Consider the following 22,038-nt stretch of genomic DNA (forward strand, 5'->3'; position numbering starts at 1 on the left):
CTATACCACCAGAAAAATGGAAATTGATAAGCAGGAATTTATGTCCTTTAATAAATCTGAGATTTTTCATTATTGCTACAAGTATTAAAGTTAGGGGTAAGGTAAGTGGACTTAATGTATTTATTTTCACAACCAGCTACAGAAGAAAACTTAAAAATATTTAAAGAGTGAAATTAGCAGTTGTGGATCACTTTTGCATGAATTTCAGAAACATTAAAAGAAATGCTTTCATACAGGATCTTTAAGAATATGATCTGCTTTAAACTGAAATATATTGAATTAAATTAAACTGTATGTTTGTTGGATAGAGTTTTAAACTTCAGTTTATAGAAGCTATTAGTTCTAGCTGTTTTAAAAGCTAAAGAAAATAAGTTTAAAAAAAAACTAATATTTATTTATGAAGATGTATTTCAGTAAAACTCATGTGGAAATATAAAATTACTACTGTCTTACTCTTTTTGACACACACACACACACACACACACACACACACACACACACACACACACACACACACACACACACACACACACACACACACACACACACACACACACACGATATTAAAAAGAGACTCAGTGAACTCTGACCTGAATGATAGGGAACACAAGGCATGATGCCACCTAGAACAGTAAAAAGGATAGGTGGAACAGGACCAGGGTATGTCTGCCAGGGGCAAAAGTTGATGACGTTGTAGAGCGAATATCATCTTTTAAGGGCACAAAAGGTGATATAGTTGTACACGTTGGCACTAATGATATTAAGAGTAGGAGACGGGCAGAATTACTTAACAAGTACAGGTCACTGTTGAACAAAAGCCGAGAATTAGGGTTGAATTTGAAAGTGTCTGCAATTCTGCCCAGACACGATAGGAGGGAGTATATGATGAGAGCCTTGTCGATCAATTCGGCCCTGGAAAGATTGTGCAAGGCTCAAGGGGTAGAATTTTTTTCAGCCTGGACTGTACTTGTTAACAGGAGAGATTGCTTCTACAGGGATGGGATACACTTAAATAGAAAGGGTGCAAGAATATTTGCTGATGCTATCGAGGCAGTGTTAGGTGGGTCGGAAAACTGCTAGCTTTGGGGGAGACAAAGACCAATAGATTGACAGTAGCCACTAGCAGAGGTGAAAGAGATTCTTGCACTGATTCTATTAGAATGAGCAGAAGCCTGAAAAACAAGATGCATGATATTTCAGAGACTGCTGGGAGCCATTGCGGTACAAGTAAACACATGGGTTGTGTTAGCGTAGCAAAGAATAGAAACAGGTGCAGGTATACTTGCGTGTACACCAATGCTAGGAGTTTAGTAAACAAATTTGATGAATTTGAGGTATTGCTCAAAACATCAAAGGCAGATAATGTTGGGATATCAGAGACGTCGTGTCACACAGATATAAGGGATGCAGAACTGGAATTTGGGGAGTACAACGTCTACAGAAAGGATAGACAGGATAGGAAGGGGGAAGGGGTTATGCTATTAGTTAAGAAACACATAAAAACCAAGGAAGTGAAGCCAGTCGACATCGCTGGACAGTGCAGTGTTGAGTCAGTTTGGTGTGACATAAGCATTGGGAGATCAAAATTGAGAGTAGGAGTGTGCTATAGGCCTAATGACTCTGATGAGTATAATAAGAAACTGTACAGGGAAATAGAGTGGGCCAGTAAATCAGAGAGTCCTTTAATGGGAGATTTTAATTTCCCAGATATTGACTGGAATTTGGGGGCTGGTCACTCACACACTAGCAGGGCTTTTGTGGATTTATTGGATGATTGTTTTCTACATCAGCATGTTCGGGAGGCAACTAGAGGGAGTAATACTCTAGATTTGATTATCAGCAGTGATTCTTCATGCATTAAGAATCTGCAGATAAATGAACCACTAGGTGGCAGCAATTATAGTGTGCTGAAGTGGGATTTACTCAAAGAGGTAACTACCATTAGGGGTAAAGGGAAGGGTTATTGCTTCCGTAAAGGCGACTACGATGGACTGAGACAGTATTTAAATTCTATACAGTGGGACCAACTGATGATGTTACCAACAGCAAACTCAAAATGGGAAGCATTCAAAGAATTAATCTTGGAAGCTACTAGGCTTTACATACCAACTAAGAAATATTGTTCAAGGTTTAGGCCAAAATGGATGTCAGATGAACTAATGAGGCATATGGCAGAGAAGAAAAATGCATGGGATACTTACAAATTAACACATGACACAGAAGCCTATGATAGATACAAGTTGATATGCAACCAAGGTACAAAGGAGGTTAGGCAGGCGAAGGCAGATTACGAGAAATCCTTGGCAAGGGATGAAAAGAAAAACAGCAAAGAGTTCTTTACTTATGAAAACTCTAGAAGGAAGGGGATGAATCAGATTGGTCCACTTGATATTGACGGGTCAAGTGTTGATGATCCTGCTCAGGTAGCTAACAAACTAAATGAATATTTTGCATCGACATTCACACATGAGGAGTTATTCAGCAAGGGGAATGCCAGAGGTGTATTCAACTCTAACAGTAAGCTACAGAATCTTGAAATAACTGAGAGTAAAGTGGAGGAGAAACTGTTGAAAATAAACACAAGAAAGGCACCTGGGGTGGATGGGATCTATCCAGTTATATTAAAGGAGGCAGCAAAGGAAGTAAGCAAACCCTTAGCCATAATTATGAGGGCTTCCTTGGACTCAGGGGAGGTACCCATAGACTGGAAATGTGCAAATGTGACCCCAATTCACAAAGGAGGATCAAAGGCTGACACAAGTAATTATAGACCTGTGAGCTTAACTTCTGTTCCAGGAAAAGTAATGGAGGCACTGGTTAAAGAAGCACTGCAGAATCATTTAGACAAGACTTCAGTTATAGCTCAGACACAGCATGGTTTTGTTAAGGGGAAGTCTTGCCTGACCAATTTGATTGGATATTATGATGCAGTCACAAAAGAACTGGATGCAGGGAATAGCTTTGATATTATATACTTGGATCTTAGAAAGGCTTTTGATACTGTTGCACATGGAAGACTGCTACACAAATTGGTGCAGTGTGACATTGGAGGCAAATTGCTGCTATGGATAAAGGGGTGGTTGAGGGGGAGAAGACAGAGAGTGGTAATCAATGGACACTGCTCATCATGGACTAATGTTATTAGTGGAGTCCCTCAGGGCTCAGTGTTGGGTACATTATTGTTTTCTGTATTTATAAATGATATTGATGGTATATCAAGCTTAATGTCCAAGTTTGCAGACGATACAAAGGTTGGCAGGGTTGTCAAGGACACTACTGACACTATGCTGCTGCAACAGGATCTGGAAAAGTTGAGGAGATGGGCTGAGAGGTGGCAAATGAAGTTTAACATTGACAAATGTAAAGTACTACACATGGGAAACAGCAACCCCAGAGCAACGTATCAACTCTGTGGTACTACACTGACAGTGGTAGAGAATGAAAGGGACTTGGGGGTGGTTGTGCAGGCAGATATGAAGTTCTCTGAGCAGTGCAGATGGGCTGCAAGAGTAGCTCATGGAGTATTGTCAATGATATACAGGAATTTTTCCAGCAGGGATAAGGAGGTGATTATTCCCTTGTATAAGGCAATGGTCAGGCCACACCTAGAGTACTGTATACAGTTCTGGAGGCCTCATTTCAAGAAGAATGTAGAGCTGCTGGAACGAGTACAGAGAAGGGCAACAAGATTAGTGAATGGAACAAAGGGGTGCTCTTACGAAGAAAGGCTTAAGTTTTGCAAATTACAGTGTCTGGAGACTAGGCACCAGCGAGGTGATCTGATAGAGGTGTATAAAGCCTTGAATGGTTTGAGCATGCTCAATGCTGATGGGATTCTTCCTCTAGCTCAGAATAATCACCTGAGAGGGCATAAATTCAAATTGAGGAAAGACAGATGTAGGATAGACGTGCGGAAATTTGCCTTTAGCCAGCGGGCGGTTGGTTGGTGGAACAGACTTCCATCCCTTGTAGTGGAGGTTGTTTATAACCTCCACTACACTCTAAATAAGTTTAAGGCTCAGCTGGACAGGTATTTTGAACGAACAGAGGGGTGAAGTGGAAGTGGGTTTTTTTTTGGCTGATGTTGCATAAGCTTGCTTTCTTGCATCAAATGCCTCTACTAAAGCTAATGCTAACAGTTTCAATTGTTAATTTTTTTAACAAATTTTTAATTATATTGCAGTTAATTTAACAATTTAGAGATAAAGAAAATTGTTCATATATATAGATTGCATGTACTACCTATCTACCTACATTCAGTATATATCATGTGTGTATGGTACCAAGTCTAGTGTGCTGTATAGTACATTTTACTTTGACATAATTTGCTAGTAATTAAAATTATATCACATTTTATTTCCATATAATTTATATATCTGTGCGTATGTAAATACGTAACCCTTATATACATATGTAAACTTTATCACAATTTGTTTTATACATTCCATTAAAAAATTCCATAATTTCATCAGTGTGGATTCCACATGTTGGTATACTCAAGTTCATTATTGTTATATTTTTTCTTATATGCTTCTGAAAATATCTTGCATTCCTTAACCAGAAATTACAGTTTCTGTACAGAAGACAACAGTGGCTTTGCTGTACCAAATGCAATAAAGCTCATGCATCCTAAAATATTCAATAATGCTGTTAAGTTAAAGACTGATGTCCAACTACCAGACACCTGGAGGATATGTCCTGTAAGATACACACCAACAAATCCTAGATAAAAAAAATTATAAGTAAGAAGATAATTAAAAATTTGAAATATAAATATCATACAATAATAAATTTCACTGCTCTTCATGGACTAAAGTTATGAGCAGAATAACACAGGGTTTGGTGTTGGTTCATCTTACTGCTTTTAATATCTATTAGTGATAGTGTTGTAGCCAGTGGCGTAGCTACCATGTAGGCAGGCAAGGCATTTGCCTCCGGGTCCCTAAAGGGCCCGGCGGTGTCTTTGGTTGTCTCCTGTTTTTGTAATTTTCATTAATTAAGTAAGGGCCCCGAACATGTTCTTTGCCTCCGGGTGCGAAAAAGGGTAGCTACGCTACTGGTTGTAGCTATTTCAGTTTAAGTTTGCAGGTGATACAAAGATAGGTATAAATAATAGCAGAGCAGTTAATAAGGATATGAAACTTTAGCTTTTCGAGGAGATCTAGGCAGATGTACTGAAATTTGACTATTGATGCTTAACAATGGTAAATGCATGGTTGTGTGTGTGTGTGTGTGTGTGTGTGTGTGTGTGTGTGTGTGTGTGTGTGTGTGTGTAGAAGCAAACTCTAGGCCTAGAGGTAATCTGTAGTCAGACAAAGTTCCCTGAGGAGTGCAGACAGACAGTGTTCGAACATATCACAAGGGGCTCTGTTAATGGTACAGGAAACTTTGCAAGCAGAAACAAAGTTGTGATTATCCCATTGTATAAAGCAGAGATGCCAACTCAGAAGTTCTCAGGGGTCACACAAATAGTTTTAGGGACTTGTGGGTTACAGTAGAAATTCTTATATTTCATGGGCCACAATAATGCACAGCAACTTCTGACTTTCAAAAAAAAAAAAAAAAAAAAAAAAAAAAATATATATATATATATATTTTTTTTCCCCCTCGTGCTTACAAATGAAGGGGAAAATGCCTGGGGATCTGGCATTTGTATGCATGATTTTTCTATTCTGGCCGAATATTCTCTCACACTCATGAGAAATTATTAAAATGCCAAGTATGAATTTTTTGTTGAGATAATTTGTTATATTTAATATAATTTCTTATATAGGAATGTGAGTATGAGCGTAGCCTGTGCGGACGTAATTTTTGCCGCTCCTGGAACAGAGAAGTTTTTTCTGATTTATTTTCTGTTTTATTAGCTTAAATTGGCACATTAACTTATTTTCTAGAGTAGCTTTATATCTCTATTTACGATACTTAGATTAAAGTAACTTAGATAGAGATTTAGATTTTGTAGGTATTACTTAGTATCGGAAAGGGTATCAAATCCATGTGTTTACCGTTCGTAAATAGCCGCCATTGTTACGTGATACAAAATATCTCGAAATAGATAGCATAAGCTTAATATAGTATAGTATGGTACATAATATTGTCAATTAATCAGATAATTAATCTTGTTGAACTTCATTGTCAATTAAATTGTACTTTTAACTATACATTAACGACTTGGGTTACATAACATAAATAATTAGTAAAAAATAAATAATTAATACTTAACTTGATACGGAAGTTATATAAAGGGATTTCGTAGATAACACTCGATACTGAAACATAAATATAGCGTTATAACTGTGTTGGGATATAAGTTTAGGGTTTTAATTTTGTACTGAAATTGAAATTTTATTGAAATTAAATCGAAATCATGACTCAGACCAGAGCAGCAAAGCAAAAGGCTCAAGCAAATGGGAGTGCTGTGGCTCAGGGGAGAACTGAGGGGGGCAGTTGCCCTCTGAATCACAGCCTATTAAAATGCACTACTTGCTTGATGTTTGTGGAGCAGTCGGGTACGGGACATGATACTGCCATGGGGGATGTCTTTGTGTGTGCATGATGCAAGGAGTGTAAGGAAATCAGGTGGTAAGGAAATCAGGCGACAACTCAGCATTGTTATGGGCCTATATGAGAGCTTGAAGGACAGGGTGGATGCCCTCGAAGGATTAAAAGTGAGGGGCCCATCAAGCTCTCAGCTGCCCACACCAATGCCAGAGCTTGCACTTGGTCATCACGCAGCACAGCGGCAGCCCACAAGGCAGAATGCGCTGGTCAAAAAGGAACTAGTAGTTGTTGGTGACTCTATTGTCAGGGAAACGGGAAACATGCTTTGTAAAAAGGATAGGTAGAACAGGACCAGGGTATGTCTGGCAGGGGCAAAGGTTTATGACGTTGTAGAGTGGATATCATCTTTTAAGGGCACAAAAGGTGATATAGTTGTATACGTTGGCACTAATGATATATGTAGTATACGTTGGCACTATCACTAATGATAGCCGTGAATTAGGGTTGAATTTGAACGTGTCTGCAATTCTACGCAGACACAATAGGAGGGAGTATATGATGAGAGCCCTGTCGATCAATTCGGCCCTGGAAAGATTGTGCAGGGCTCAAGGGGTAGAATTTTTTTCAGCCTGGTCTGTACTTGTTAAGAGGAGAGATTGCTTCTACAGGGATGGTATACACTTAAATAGAAAGGGTGCAAGAATGTTTGCTGATGCTATCGAGGCAGTGTTAGGTAGGTCGGAAAACTGCTAGACTTGGGGGGGATACAAAGACTAATAGATTAACAGTAGCCACTGGCAGAGGTGAAAGTGATCTTTGCACTGCTTCTATTGGAATGAGCCGCAGCCTGGAAAATAAGATGCAGGATATTTCAGAGACTGCTGGGAATCATTGGGATACAAGTAAACACATGGGTTGTGTTAGGGTAGCTAAGAAAAAGAACAGGTGCATGTATACTTGCGTATACACCAATGCTAGGAATTTAGTAAATAAATTTGATGAATTTGAGGTATTGCTCAAAGCATCAAAGGCAGATATTGTTGGGATATCAGAGACGTGGTGTGACACAGATATAAGGAATGCAGAACTGGAATTTGGGGAGTACAATGTCTACAGAAAGGATAGACAGGATAGGAAGGGAGAAGGGGTTATGCTATTAGTTAAGAAATACATAAAATCCAAGGAAGTGAAGCCAGTCGACATCGCTGGACAGTGCAGTGTCGAGTCAGTTTGGTGTGACATAAGCATTGGGAGATCAAAATTGAGAGTAGGAGTGTGCTATAGGCTAATGACTCTGATGAGTATAATAAGAAACTGTACAGGGAAATAGAGTGGGCCAGTAAATCAGAGAGTCTTATAATGGGGGACTTTAATTTCCCAGATATTGACTGGAATTTGGGGGCTGGTCACTCACACACTAGCAAGGCTTTTGTGGATTTATTGGATGGTTGTTTTCTATATCAGCATGTTCGGGAGGCAACTAGAGGGAGTAATACTCTTAATTTGATTATCAGTAGTGATTCTTCATGTATTAAGAGTCTGCAGGTAAATGAACCACTAGGTGGCAGTGATCACAGTGTGCTGAAGTGGGATTTACTCAAAGAGGTAACTACCATTAGGGGTAAAGGGAAGGGTTATTGCTTTCGTAAAGGCAACTATGATGGACTGAGACAGTATTTAAATTCTATACAGTGGGACCAACTGATGATGTTACCAACAGCAAATTCAAAATGGGAAGCATTCAAAGAATTAATCTTGGAAGCTACTAGGCTTTACATACCAACTAAGAAATATTGTTCAAGGTTTAGGCCAAAATGGATGTCAGATGAACTAATGAGGCATATGGCAGAGAAGAAAAATGCATGGGATACTTACAAATTAACACGACACAGAAGCGTATGATAGATACAAGTTGATATGCAACCAAGTTACACAGGAGGTTAGGCAGGCGAAGGCAGATTACGAGAAATCTTTGGCAAGGGATGCAAAGAAAAACAGCAAAGAGTTCTTTATTTATGTAAACTCTAGAAGGAAGGGGATGAATCAGATTGGTCCAGTTGATATTGATGGGCCAACTGTTGATGATCTTGCTTAGGTAGCTAACAAACTGAATGAATATTTTGCATCGACATTCACACATGAGGAGTTATTCAGCGAGGGGAATGCCAGAGATGTATTCAACTCTGGCAGTAAGCTAGAGAATCTTGTAATAACTGACAGTAAAGTAGAGGAGAAATTGTTGAAGATAAATACAAGAAAGGCACCTGGGGTGGATGGGATCTATCCAGTTATATTAAAGGAGGCAGCAAAGGAAGTAAGCAAACCCTTAGCCATAATTATGAGAGCTTCCTTGGACTGAGGGGAAGTACCCATGGACTGGAGATGTGCAAATGTGACCCCAATTCACAAAGGAGGATCAAAGGGCGACACAAGTAATTATAGAGTTTAACTTCTGTTCCTGGAAGATTAATGGAGGCACTGGTTAAAGAAGCACTGCAGGATCATCTAGACAAGACTTCAGTTATAGCTCAGACACAGCATGGTTTTGTTAAGGGGAAGTCTTGCCTGACCAATTTGATTGGATACTATGATGCAGTCACAAAAGAACTGGATGCAGGGAATAACTTTGATATTATATACTTGGATCTTAGAAAGGCTTTTGATACTGTTGCACATGGAAGACTGCTGCACAAATTTGAGCAGTGTGGCATTGGAGGCAAATTGCTGCTATGGATAAAGGAGTGGTTGAGGGGGAGAAGACAGAGAGTGGTAATCAATTGACACTGCTCATCGTGGACTAATGTTATTAATGGAGTCCCTCAGGGTTCAGTATTGGGTCCATTATTGTTTTCTGTATTTATAAATGATATTGATGATGGTATATCAAGCTTAATGTCCAAGTTTGCAGACGATACGAAGGTTGGCAGGGGTTGTCAAGGACACTACTGACACTATGCTACTGCAACAGGATCTGGAAAGGTTGAGCAGATGGGCTGAGAGGTGGCAAATGAAGTTTAACATTGACAAATGTAAAGTACTACATATGGGAAACAGCAACCCCAGAGCAACGTATCAACTCTGTGGTACTACACTGACAGTGGTAGAGAATGAAAGGGACCTGGGGGTTGTTGTGCAGGCAGATATGAAGTTTTCTGAGCAGTGCAGATGGGCTGCAAGAGTAGCTCATGGTGTAGTGTCGATGATACATAGGAATTTTTCTAGCAGGGATAAGGAGGTGATTATTCCCTTGTATAAGGCAATGTTCAGGCCACACCTAGAGTACTGTATACAGGTCTGGAGGCCTCATTTCAAGAAGGATGTAGAGATGCTGGAACCAGTACAGAGAAGGGCAACAAGATTAGTGAATGGAAGAAAGGGGTGCTCTTACGAAGAAAGGCTTAAGTTTTGCAAATTACAGTGTCTGGAGACTAGGCACCAGCGAGGTGATCTGATAGAGGTGTATAAAGCCTTGAATGGTTTGAGCATGCTCAATGCTGATGGGATTCTTCCTTTTGCTCAGAATAATCACCTGAGAGGGCATAAATTCAAATTGAGAAAAGACAGATGTAGGATAGACGTGAGGAAATTTGCCTTTAGCCAGCGGGTGGTTGGTTGGTTGGTGGAATAGACTTCCATCCCTTGTCGTGGAAGTTGATAGCCTAAATAAGTTTAAGGCTCAGCTGGACAGGTATTTCGAACGAACAGAGGGGTGAAGTAGAAGTGGTTATTTTTTATTTATTATTATTATTATTTTTTTTTTTTTTTGGCTGATGCTGCATAAGCTTGCTTTCTTGCATCAAATGCCTCTACTAATGCTAATTTCAAAGTTCCTGGTGTACTTGCCATTTCCCCAACAAAGGACCACTGTGTATCAGTTCTTTTTTCTTACATAACATCTGATGGAACCTCACAACCAGAACAGAACTAATGCTGCAAATAAACACTATTGCTTCATCTACTTTATCTTTAATGACACCAAAAAGTACTGAAAACTTGTTCACACAAAATTTAAAATTTTAAAAATAATGCACTGCCCATTCATGAAATTTGTGCTACATCAGCATTTAAAAGAGCATTTCTGAATTGTAACTTGCACACCACATAGTTACATGCAGCCATAATGTACTTCCTCACTGAGAAATAAACCAGAATCTTCACATTTTTTAAAACTCTCCACGAATCTTGGTAGTACAAATGCCAGTGACGAAGTCAGAATCATCTTTGAATTTTAGCCTGCTATGATAATCAATTTCCAAAATGGAAGCAGAAGACTGGAAAACTGGTGATAAAATAAATTTATAAGTAACATTTATTCTTATTTTTCGTAGATATTTTCTTCAAGATATTTAGGAGTAATGACTTCAGCACATGAATGTGAGGTATTTTCAAATATTAGCACATTTAAAAGAAACAAGCAAATTATAGGAGATCTGCAGACTTAACAAGTACAGGGCAAGAATATCTCCATGTTGGAAGGTGTTATTAATCTTCAGAACAAAGTTCTATCAGTCTCTCTCTGTTATCATTCTTTACATTTTCTCCAAGTTTTCCCATCACTTCATTGTCCATAGCTTATCCCACTCTGAAGTTCAAATCCCCCATTATGACTATCTCTCTGCAATGTGGAATTGCTTCTATTACTTCTCTCAGTTTTTTCCAGAAATTTTCTTTAATATCTGTAATTCAATAGCAGTAATAGCAGTAATTCCAGAATAATGTACCAACATATGGTGTCACTTGGTAGTGCAAAATAACAAGAGCTGGGGGTAACTATGTAATCACATATGAAGTTCTGTGAGCACTGCAGACAGGCAGCCAGGACAGTTCATGGAGGTTTGTCAATGATATGCAGGAATTTTGCTAGCAGGGATAAGGAGATGATCATGCCATTGTATAAGGCAATGGTAAAGTCATATCTTGAGTACTGCATGCAGGTCTGAAAGGAATATTAGGAAGGATGTGGATCTGTTGGAAGAGGAGTAGAGAAGCATCCTTTTGTTGCTCTTACCAGGAAAGACTTCAGTTCTGCAAATTGCAGCATCTGGAGACTAGGTACCTGTAAGGTGACTGACATGTTTACGGCTTCAAATGTATTGAGTAAGCTCAATGGTGATAGAATCCTTTCTCTTGCTGAGATTACACACACAAGGTGGCATAAATTCAAATTGAGGAAGGATGGTTGCAGGATAGATGTGCAAAAGTTTCCATTCAGCTAGCAATGTCGACTGGCTTCACTTCCTTGGATTTTATGTGTTTCTTAACTAATAGCATAACCCTTCCTCCCTTCCTATCCTGTCTATCCTTTCTGTAGACGCTGTACTCCCCAAATTCCAGTTCTGCATTCCTTATATCTGTGTGACACCACATCTCAGATATCCCAACAATATCTGCCTTTGATGTTTTGAGCAATACCTCAAATTCATCAAATTTATTTACCAAACTCCTAGCATTGGTGTAAATGCAAGTATACATGCACCTGTTCTTATTCTTAGCTAACCTAACACAACCCATGTGTTTACTTGTACTGCAATGACTCCCAGCAGTCTCTGAAATATCCTGCATCTTGTTTTCCAGGCTGCTGCTCATTCCAATAGAAGCAGTGCAAGAATCACTTTCACCTCTGCTACAATTAATCTATTAGTCCTTGTATCCCCCAAGCTAGCAGTTTTCGATCCACCTAACACTGCCTCGATAGCATCAGCAAATATTCTTGCACCCTTTCTATTTAAGTGTATCCCATCCTTGTAAAAGCAGTCTCTCCTGTTAAAAAGTACAGACCAAGCTGAAAAAAATTCTACCCCTTGAGCCTTGCACAATCTTTCCAGGGCCGAAATATTCAACTTTATGTAAAGTTTCTCTACAATCATCCCTTATAATTCATTCAGTAAGTAGCAAAATAATTGTATAGATAAATCAAAAGGGCTAGAGAAACATTAATATTTAAATAAGTATGATCCTATTTCATAGCTGAATTTGCAATGACTATTAATTTCTTGGATGGAAAATTATCAACATATTCTTCATATATTCTTACCTGGTACTGAACCCACTGTATTCATTATACCTAAAGAGGAAAGTATAACTTAAGTAAGGAAACAAATATGCATCAAACTTATTTAAAGTGTACACAAAGGAAAATCATTACACTGCTTATCACTGAAATTGCATCTGGAAGGATTTTTATATATTTAGCAATCATGCACAGGAAGAGCTATCCAATAAGGAAATGATTACAATTGCAAGGCAAACTGAAATAACTTACTCTAAGAATACATGATACATCAGTATTGTATATGGGCTCTACTGACAATAATATATACAAATATACTTCATTGTGGTGTGTGTGAACAAATAAATATCAGCCTGGGGCATTTCTTCAGATGCAAGAGGCATGAAGATAAATGAATATGATACCACATAACACCATATAATAAAATGTTTACAAAACCCAAAAAATAAATGTATATTCAGTATGGCCCCACTCATACAGAGGGTTAGATTCCAACCCCCCCCCCCGCCGAAAAGTGAAAATCACCGAAAAATGGAACACAGCCTTTTTTCACTTGCGAATGCATATAAAAGCCTAATACAGTAGAATGTCGAAATAATGGCATGCCAAATAACGGAACATTCGAGCTAACGGCATGCCAAATAACGGAACATTCAAGCTAACGGCACATTGAGATCAGATGTTTACATACAGAACAGATGTCTTGCAGTGCTAAGTTCACCATTTTGGAAGTGAATTCCGTACTGATATCATGGATTATAATGCTGTTTTACATTTATTTTAAATTAAAACCCCCCTCACTATGGTTCCTAAAGTTATTAAACTTCATACAGAGAAGAAAAGAATAATATTGAGAAAGCCTAGTGGCAAACTTGATATAATAACAGAACGGGCATAAGTAGGAGTGTATTAATGGCAGAATATAACACTGGATCAGTAACGTATTTGTTTCTCATGTAAAGTTAATAAAATTGCATTCTTAATCTCTCTATTTCTTATTTAGCCTCATTATTTCTGCATTAAATATATTAAAAATAAAACTTTCTAGATAACATGAAAATCTAAATAACGGCATCTCGAATCCACCCCAAAGGTGCTGTTATTCTGAAAGTCTACTGTAACATGCTTACACTATCATACGCTGTAAATAGACAATCTCTGACAATAAGATGGTGCACTTCTCGAACCTAGCTGCCGAGTGTGTCATGATGAAAAAGTGGAACAAGCGGTGAACATAATGAACATGGATATAAATGAAAATTGCCATATTAGCAGAATGATGAGAAGCAGAATGTCGAAAAGTGAGGTCCTACTGTATATACCATTATGCTGCCCCTCATAAATTTGAATTATTAAATGAACTTTGCTGTCTGGATAATATTTATTTATACAATGGAATATAACTAGGTCAATTTTTTTATAGAATTGACAAACTGAAAAAAGAGATGAGACTGTGAACTGAATTTTTTTTTTTTTTTTGTGTCTATTTTCATTCCATTATCTGCTTATTCTAGTTTTGTTTCAGTTTTGTTGTCGCAGTTGCTAGCTGGTTATTTTAGTTCTTATTGGATAAGGAAAATTTTCCAGACGTCTCTTTACTAAAGATTAATTTTTAATTTAACAATGAATTTTTACTATAACAATTTTAACTTATAAAATAAACATATACAGTTGAACTTGGTTATAACGAGCATCAGGGGATCAACAAAATTTCCTTGTTATAACCATTACTCACTATATGAGTGATGAGTTAAATCTACCTCCTAGTTTTTTTTAAATTCTCAATAACTTGATAAAAAGATAGATTCAAAAAACAAAAAAAAATAATATTAGTATATACCAACATATTATTTGTATTAATATGCTTGTATAAACTACAATACACTTAATATTAAACACAATTTATTTCTCTGTAATTAAAAACAATACTAATTAATATTAAACACTATTTCCTGTTTCATCGGCATTGCAGATGTCATTGTCATTGAAATCTTTCCTGATTTCTCCCCAAATATGATCAATCCATTCATTTAGCATTAGCATTAGTAGAGGCATTTGATGCAAGAAGCAAGCTTATGCAGCATCAGCCAAAAAAAAAAATAAATAAAAATAAATAAATAAAAAATAACCACTTCCACTTCACCCCTCTGTTCGTTCGAAATACCTGTCCAGCTGAGCCTTAAACTTCTTTAGGCTATCAACTTCCACGACAAGGGATGGAAGTCTGTTCCACCAACCAACCACCTGCTGGCTAAAGGCAAACTTCCTCTCGTCTATCCTACATCTGTCTTTTCTCAATTTGAATTTATGCCCTCTCAGGTGATTATTTTGAGCAAGAGGAAGAATCCCATCAGCATTCAGCATGCACAAACCATTCAAGGCTTTATACACCTCTATCAGATCACCTCGCTGGTGCCTAGTCCCCAGACACTGTAATTTGCAAAACTTAAGCCTTTCTTCATAAGAGCACCCCTTTGTTCCATTCACTAATCTTGTTGCCCTCCTCTGTACTCGTTCCAGCATCTCTACATCCTTCTTGAAATGAGGCCTCCAGACCTGTATGCGGTACTCTAGGTGTGGCCTGACCATTGCCTTATACGAGGGAATAATCACCTCCTTATCCCTGCTAGAAAAATTCCTGTATATTATTGACAATACACCATGAGCTACTCTTGCCGCCCATCTGCACTGCTCAGAAAACTTCATATCGCTGCACAACCACCCCCAGTCCCTTTCATTCTCTACCACTGTCAGTGTAGTACCACAGAGTTGATACATTGCTCTGGGGTTGCTGTTTCCCATATGTAGTACTTTACATTTGTCAATGTTAAACTTCATTTGCCACCTCTCAGCCCATCTGCTCAACCTTTCCAGATCCTGTTGCAGTAGCATAGTGTCAGTAGTGTCCTTGACAACCCTGCCAACCTTTGTATTGTCTGCAAACTTGGATGTTAAGCTTGATATACCATCATCAATATCATTTATAAATACAGAAAACAATAATGGACCCAATACTGAACCCTGAGAGACTCCACTAATAACATTAGTCCACGATGAGCAGTGTCCATTGATTACCACTCTCTGTCTTCTCCCCCTCAACTACCCCTTTATCCATAGCAGCAATTTGCCTCCAATGCCACACTCCTCAAATTTGTGCAGCAGTCTTCCATGTGCAACAGTATCAAAAGCCTTTCTAAGATCCAAGTATATAATATCAAAGTTATTCCCTGCATCCAGTTCTTTTGTGACTGCATCATAGTATCCAATCAAATTGGTCAGGCAAGACTTCCCCTTAACAAAACCATGCTGTGTCTGAGCTATAACTGAAGTCTTGTCTAGATGATCCTGCAGTGCTTCTTTAACCAGTGCCTCCATTAATTTTCCAGGAACAGAAGTTAAACTAACAGGTCTATAATTAATTGTGTCGCCCTTTGATCCTCCCTTGTGAATTGGGGTCACATTTGCAGTGCCTAAGTCCAAGGAAGCTCTCATAATTATGGCTAAGGTTTGCTTACTTCCTTTGCTACCTCCTTTAATATAACTGGATAGATCCCATCCACCCCAGGTGCCTTTCTTGTATTTATCTTCAACAATTTCTCCTCCACTTTATTCTCAGTTATTACAAGATTCTCTAGCTTACTGCCAGAGTTGAATACACCTCTGGCATTCCCCTTGCTGAATAACTCCTCATGTGTGAATGTCGATGCAAAATATTCATTCAGTTTGTTAGCTACCTGAGCAGGATCATCAACAGTTGGCCCATCGATATCAAGTGGACCAATCTGATTCATCCCCTTCCTTCTAGAGTTTACATAAGTAAAGAACTCTTTGCTGTTTTTCTTTGCATCCCTTGCCAAAGATTTCTCGTCAATTCGGCCCTGGAGGGATTGTGCAAGGCTCAAGGGGTAGAATTTTGTTCAGCCTGGACTGTACTTGTTAACAGGAGAGATTGCTTCTACAGGGATGGGATACACTTAAATAGAAAGGGTGCAAGAATTTTTGCTGATGCTGTCGAGGCAGTGTTAGGTGGGTTGGAAAACTGCTAGTTGGGGGGGATACAAGGACTAATAGATTAACAGTAGCCACTGGCAGAGGTGGAAGTGATTCTTGCACTGCTTCTATTGAAATGAGCAGAAGCCTGAAAAACAAGATTCAGGATATTTCAGAGACTGCTGGGAGTCATTGCGGTACAAGTAAACACATGGGTTGTGTTAGGGTAGCTAAGAATAGAAACAGGTGCATGTATACCTGCGTGTACACCAATGCTAGGAGTTTGGTAAATAAATTTGATGAATTTGAGGTATTGCTCAAAACATCAAAGGCAGATATTGTTGGGATATCAGAGACGTGGTGTCACACAGATATAAGTAATGCGGAACTGGAATTTGGGGAATACAATGTGTATAGAAAGGATAGACAGGACAGGAGGGGAGGAGGGGTTATGCTATTAGTTAAGAAACACAAAGTCCAAGGAAGTGAAGCCAGTCGACATCGATGGTCAGGGCAGTGTCGAGTCAGTTTGGTGTGACATAAGCATAGGGAACTCAAAATTGAGAGTAGGAGTGTGCTATAGGCCTAATGACTCTGATGAGTATAATAAGATATTATGCAGGGAAATAGAGTGGGCCAGTAAATCAGAGAGTCTTATAATGGGGGATTTTAATTTCCCAGATATTGACTGGAATTTGTGGGTTGGTCACTCGCACACTAGCAAGGCTTTTGTGGATTTATTGGATGATTGTTTTCTACATCAGCATGTTCGTGAGGCAACAAGAGGGAGCAATACTCTTGATCTGATTATCAGTAGTGATTCTTCATGCATTAAGAATCTGCAGATAAATGAACCACTAGGTGGCAGTGATCACAGTGTGTTGAAGTGGGATTTACTCAAGGAGGTAACTACCATCAGAGGTAAAGGGAAGGGTTTTTGTTTTCGTAAAGGCGACTATGATGGTCTGAGACAGTATTTAAATTCTATACAGTGGGACCAACTGATGATGTTACCAACAGCAAACTCAAAATGGGAAGCATTCAAGGAACTAATCTTGGAGGCTACCAGGCTTTACATACCAACTAAGAAATATTGTTCAAGGTTTAGGCCTAAATGGTTGTCAGATGAACTAATGAGACAGGTGGCAGAGAAGAAAAATGCATGGGATACATACAAATTAATGTTTGACATGGAAGCCTATGATAGATATAAGTTGGTCTGTAACCAAGTCACAAAGGAGATTAGGCAGGCAAAGGCAGACTACGAAAAATCCTTGGCAAAGGATGCAAAGAAAAACAGAAAAGAGTTCTTTACATATTTAAACTCAAGAAGGAAAGGGATGAATCAGATTGGTCCATTGGATGTTGATGGTTCAACAGTTGAGGATCCTGCTCAGGTGGCTAACAATCTAAATGAGTATTTTGCATCTACATTCACGCATGAGGAGTTATTCAGGAAGGAGAATGATGTAGGTAAAGTAAACATTGGCAGTGTGCTGGATGATTTTGTAATAACTGAGAAGAAAGTGGAGGAGAGATTGTCGAGGATAAACATAAAAAAGGCACCTGGGGTGGATGGGATCTATCCAGTTATATTAAAGGAGGCAGCAAAGGAAGTAAGCAAACCCTTAGCCATAATTATGAGAGCTTCTTTGGACTCAGGGGAGGTACCCATAGACTGGAGATGTGCAAATGTAACCCCAATTCACAAAGGAGGATCAAAGGCTGACACAAGTAATTATAGACCTGTTAGTTTAACTTCTGTTCCAGGTAAATTAATGGAGGGACTGGTTAAAGAAGCATTGCAGGATCATCTAGACAAGAATTCAGTTATAGCTCAGACGCAGCATGGTTTTGTTAAGGGCAGGTCTTGCCTGACCAATTTGATTGGATACTATGATGTAGTCACAAAAGAACTGGATGCAGGGAATAACTTTGATATTATATATTTGGATCTTAGAAAGGCTTTTGATACTGTTGCACATGGAAGACTGCTGCACAAATTGGAGCAGTGTGGCGTTGGAGGCAAATTGCTGCTATGGATAAGGGGATGGTTGAGTGGCAGAAGACAGAGAGTGGTAATCAATGGACACTGCTCAACGTGGACTAATGTTATTAGTGGAGTTCCTCAGGGTTCAGTGTTGGGTCCGTTGTTGTTTTCGGTGTTTATGAATGATATTGATGATGGGATATCAAGTTTAATGTCCAAGTTTGCAGATGATACAAAGGTTGGCAGGGTTGTTAAGGACACTACTGACTCTATGCTGCTGCAATAGGATCTGGAAAGGTTGAACAGATGGGCTGAGAGGTGGCAAATGAAGTTTAACATTGACAAATGTAAAGTACTACATATGGGAAACAGTAACCCCAGAGCAACGTATCAACTCTGCGGTACTACACTGACAGTGGTGGAGAAAGAAAAGTACCTGGGGGTAATTGTGCAGACAGATATGAAGTTTTCTGAGCAGTGCAGATGGGCTGCAGGAGTAGCTCATGGTGTATTGTCAATGATATATAGGAACTTTTCTAGCAGGGATAAGGAGGTGATTATTCCCTTGTATAAGGCAATGGTTAGGCCACATCTTGAGTACTGTATACAGGTCTGGAGGCCTCATTTCAAGAAGGATGTAGAGCTGCTGGAACGGGTACAGAGAAGGGCAACAAGATTAGTGAATGGAACAAAGAGTTGCTCTTACGAAGAAAGGCTTACGTTTTGCAAATTACAGAGTCTGGAGACCAGGCACCGGCGAGGTGATCTGATAGAGGTGTATAAGGCTTTGAATGGTTTGAGCATGCTCAATGCCAATGGGATTCTTCATCTTGCTCAGAATAATCACCTCAGAGGGCATAAATTCAAATTGAGGAAGGACGGATGTCGGATAGATGTGCGGAAATTTGCCTTTGGCCAGCGGGTGGTTGGTTGGTGGAACCGACTTCCATCACTTGTTGTTGAAGTTGATAGCCTAAACAAATTTAAAGCTCAACTGTACAGGTATTTCGAACGAACGGAGGGGTGAAATGGGAGTAGTGTGTTTTTTTTTTTTTTTTTGGCTGATGCTGAATAAACTTGCTTTCTTGCATCATATGCCTCTGCTAATGCTAATGCTAAAATGCAATCATCATTTCCTTCCTTTTTAGGAGAATACTAACAGCGACCCGATTATCTGGAAACCCCTGTTTCTGTATTTCAAAAATCATGTCCACTGCATCATAATTTCATTTATGAATGCCAGGAAATTACTGATACGGAGGCCTCCAGCCCTACTACAGCCTCCACGAACCATAATAAGAAAACATTTCTGCAATCAGAAACAGAAACCAGATCCCAAAGTGAACAAAAGGAACTACAAGACTGACCTTCCCAGCAAGGAGAAAATGATGATGAAGAGATGCCACTGGATCCCACGCTACCTGAGGGTCCCATTTTAGAGCAGGTTCTCTACCTGAGAACTGCACTTGAAACTTTAATGAAGACAACCAACAGCAGTCAGTACAGCTCTGCATGCAGACAGTTTCCCTATGGACGAAGTTGGAAACCATCTTACTTGCAATGCACCTCGAACGCGAGAAGGCAGTGGCTAAACTCGAGGCATATCTTGACGGTAAGGATAATTAAATGCAACAGCACGCCCCTACCTATGCAGACGCGCTAAGGATTTACAGAAATGCTGAACAAACAACTGAATCAGGAAACTCAACCAAATGGAAAACTCTTCTACAAAAACCACATTTGGTCATTGTTAGACCTACTTCTACAGAAAATCTTCACACAAGTGAGGAAGTGAAAAATATAGCAGAAGACTCGAAAATGCCAAAAATAAAATCCATTGAAACTGAGACGAAAGAGGAAGCTAACAAAATCATCAGTAACCTCAGAATACAAACACTTGGCCTACAGGCTGCACCCCCGAAAAGAAAGGGGTCCAGCCTAATAATTTATGACACCGAAAAGGACCTAACCCCAGCAACACTTCAGGATGAACTATACAGAAGAAACCTTCAGCAGGACCACCCATGTTGAACCAAATAGCCTTGTTTTTCAGAAATTTCAAAAGAATGCCAGAGTGGGAATTTCTACCGAGTAGTGGAGTATTCTCTACTACTCGGTAGAAGCCTGGAGAACAATAAGTCAACAAAATAGAGTGTTCATAAATGGGAGCAGTCACCGCTTCAAGGAGCATGTGGCTGTCCCCAAATGCAACAAGTGTCGTTTTGGGCACACGACACACACGTGTACCTAAGCTCAACCCACATGCAGACACTGTGCTGAGAGAGGCCACGACTTAACTTGTGCCCTAAAAAAAAAGACCCACCCACTTGCGCAAACTGCAAATCAATGAAAATGCAGGCAGATCATTCCATCTGGGACAATAAATGCCCAGTCTACACAAAAGCTAAGAGCACATGCCAACTAAGGCTCGATTATGGGGACTTACCTTAAACCATTTAATACTACCACTGTAAAATTTGCACAAATTAATGCCCAATGAACTAAAGCAGTTGCAGCACAGTTGATGAAAAAGGCGGATGAGGAGAACCTCGATATCCTCTTTCTTCAAGAGCCGCACTCGCATAGTAAAGCAGTCAGAGGGTATCCACTGACTTATAAGATTGTTTAAGTGGATGAGGAGACTCCATGGGCGGCTATTCTGGTCAGGAACCTTGATCTCACTGTCACCAAAATACCACATTATTGCCTTCCATGGGCAGTCTGTGCCCATATCATCACCCATAAAATTGGGGAATTTTATGCAGTTTCCCTTTACTCTTGGCCCGGGGAGGACATTCTTCTGATTCTTCTGACAAAGCATCTCGCTGGAATTCCCAAATGCAAAAATCATCGCTGCCGCCAACAAACTGCAGGTTGCCAGCATGGTTCAGTGAAACTCAAGATAGACGAGGCACAAAAAATGGACAAAGACTGGAAAAATATCTCTCAAACAGTTATTTCTCAATTCTCAACCAACCAAATAACCTATCGACCTTCTCTAGTACAATGTGGGAAGCCACAATTGATATCACCCTGGCCACAAGATCTGTTGCATGACACCTTTCATCCCGGACAGTTAGAGAAAGCTGGACCACCTCGGACCACCATGTAATAACTTTCCAACTGCATCGATCAGTAAGCCAACAGCCAATTATAAGGCAAACTCTTCATAGATTTGCAATTGACAAGGCAAACTGGCAGCAACTTAAGGATTCACTGATCATGACTGCCCGCTCTCTCAGCACAGTTGGACTGGACCCAGACCAGTACCAAAAGGCAATTGTAAGCCTAGTCACTGAAATCTCAAATAATTCTATTAAAAGGAAGAAACCTTCTCTTGGAGCCATACCCTGGTGGTGCCCAGAGCTCCAACAACTGTGACAGGAGGTTTACACCCGATGGAAAAATTTTCAACAAGCAAGACGGACATGGCCGGAAGTGGAAGTAGAGTACAGGCAGTTCTCGCTTTACGAGTTTTCGCTTTACAAGTTTTTCCCCCCAAGTATCAAGTATCAACAAAATCGAAAATATGGACATTAATTGCAAA

General features: G+C 39.4%; 1 protein-coding gene across 4 annotated transcripts in view; it reads right to left on the reverse strand.

The window, feature by feature from the left end:
* Positions 1–4,536: 4,536 nt before the first annotated feature.
* The window catches only part of MFS18 (major facilitator superfamily transporter 18), a 299,997-nt gene continuing 282,495 nt past the window's right edge, over positions 4,537–22,038 (reverse strand). For all 4 annotated transcript variants that reach the window (XM_090373372.1, XM_090373373.1, XM_090373374.1 and 1 more), the window contains 2 exons: positions 12,536–12,565; positions 4,537–4,722 (listed from right to left, as the gene is read on the reverse strand). In XM_090373372.1, the coding sequence (XP_090229498.1) occupies positions 4,565–4,722; positions 12,536–12,565 (188 nt within the window). In that variant the 3' untranslated portion in view covers positions 4,537–4,564. The remainder of the gene's footprint in view (positions 4,723–12,535; positions 12,566–22,038) is intronic.

This window comes from Mastigoproctus giganteus, chromosome 5, assembly GCF_048544385.1.
Source record: "Mastigoproctus giganteus isolate SK-2022 chromosome 5, ASM4854438v1, whole genome shotgun sequence".
Lineage (NCBI taxonomy): Eukaryota > Metazoa > Arthropoda > Arachnida > Uropygi > Thelyphonidae > Mastigoproctus > Mastigoproctus giganteus.